Raw genomic sequence first — 1,472 nt, forward strand, 5'->3', positions numbered from 1 at the left:
GGGGCTCCCGAGGCTGAAACTACTGAACAGGTACAGATGGGGCTCCCGAGGCTGAAACTACTGAACAGGTACAGATGGGGCTCCCGAGGCTGGAACTACTGAACAGGTACTGCAGAAGGGGCTCCCGTGACTGGTCACGTAACTAAGGAAATGTGCGTTTCACCTTGAGCTGTTCTTTGAAAGCAAAGTACTTTCCAGAGCAGTTGAGCTCATAATTGAGCTGGCACTTCTGCTCCTCCAAGGTTTCGCTGTCTACATCACTTCCCACTTTGATCACTTGCTTTCCAAACATTCGTTGGTATTCATCCAGGATGGCCCTGGAAATGCTCTTGATCTGTGTGTGGTAGTCACTCACTGCCTAGAAGACAACGCATGCAGTGAGCAGGCCTCAGAGATGCCCAGATCACAGACGAGAAGTCCTACACCACATTAGCTGTAAAAACTGTCCTTTTCGCTGGGCCGGAATCACACTGTATGTGATTCACTGATCACAGATGGTACTGAATGAAAGCCTGGAAAGCCCACAGAGGCTCCTCTCCTCTGGAAGCCACTGTCAACACCACCTTCAAATGCCCACAGCTTTGCCCCAGCATTAACACCTACCTTCTGAGCTCCCCCTGTCCTGCGGGTGAGAGGTGGCCTTGGAGGTATCATTTCCTTGACCCTGTATCATGAAAAGCAATAAAACCTTTACTATCGACAGGCCTGTGTTATTTCCTATTTCCCCCAGTCCATGTGGAGGAGATCTGTCTCTCCAGGGCACCTGGGCATTGCTGTGCTCGCTCATATAGACATCTGAACCCTAGTTCAGTATAGAAGACTGTACTAATCGGAGCCCTGTTCTTATCCTCATACTTTTTCTTCAAGCATTGCTCAGTGGCCTCTGGACTAAGGGTTGGGAAATAATGGGTACTATGTGTTTCTGAAAGGACACAGATTTGTAAAACTAAATGTTTCCTTTCCACCTAGAATAAAAAGCTTGTGTTTTATTTTTTATTTATTCATTTGTTTGTTTGTTTTGAAACACGGTTTTTCTGTAGCTTTGGAGCCTATCCTGGAACTAGCTCTTGTAGACTAGGCTTGCCTCGAACTCACAGAGATCTTCCTGCCTCTGCCTCCCAAGTGCTGGGATTAAAGGGATGAGCCACCACCACCCGGCTTTGTGGTTTTTTTAAAAGATGTATTTTTTTTTATGTATTTGAGTGCTCTATCTTCATGAATGCCTTTATGCCAGATGGTTGTGAGCCACCATGTGGTTGCTGGGAATTGAACTTAGAAGCTCTGGAAGAGCAGCCAGTGTTCTTAACTGCTAAGCCATCTCTCCAGCCCTAAAAAGTATGTTCTTAATCATAATTTACAGAACTGCTTTATTAAATTACAATAATGCCATCAAACTCTAAGAGAACTTTTTTTTAAAAGATTTACTTGCTTGAATCAGGTTGTGGTAGTACACACCTTTAATCTCAGCATTT

General features: G+C 45.0%; 1 protein-coding gene across 2 annotated transcripts in view; it reads right to left on the minus strand.

The window, feature by feature from the left end:
• The window catches only part of Cfap70 (cilia and flagella associated protein 70), a 58,587-nt gene that overhangs the window by 23,129 nt on the left and 33,986 nt on the right, over positions 1-1,472 (minus strand). For both annotated transcript variants that reach the window (XM_013353956.2, XM_026789543.1), the window contains 2 exons: positions 604-664; positions 164-358 (listed from right to left, as the gene is read on the minus strand). In XM_013353956.2, the coding sequence (XP_013209410.1) occupies positions 164-358; positions 604-664 (256 nt within the window). The remainder of the gene's footprint in view (positions 1-163; positions 359-603; positions 665-1,472) is intronic.

The sequence above is a fragment of the Microtus ochrogaster genome, unplaced genomic scaffold (assembly GCF_000317375.1).
Source record: "Microtus ochrogaster isolate Prairie Vole_2 unplaced genomic scaffold, MicOch1.0 UNK21, whole genome shotgun sequence".
NCBI lineage: Eukaryota > Metazoa > Chordata > Mammalia > Rodentia > Cricetidae > Microtus > Microtus ochrogaster.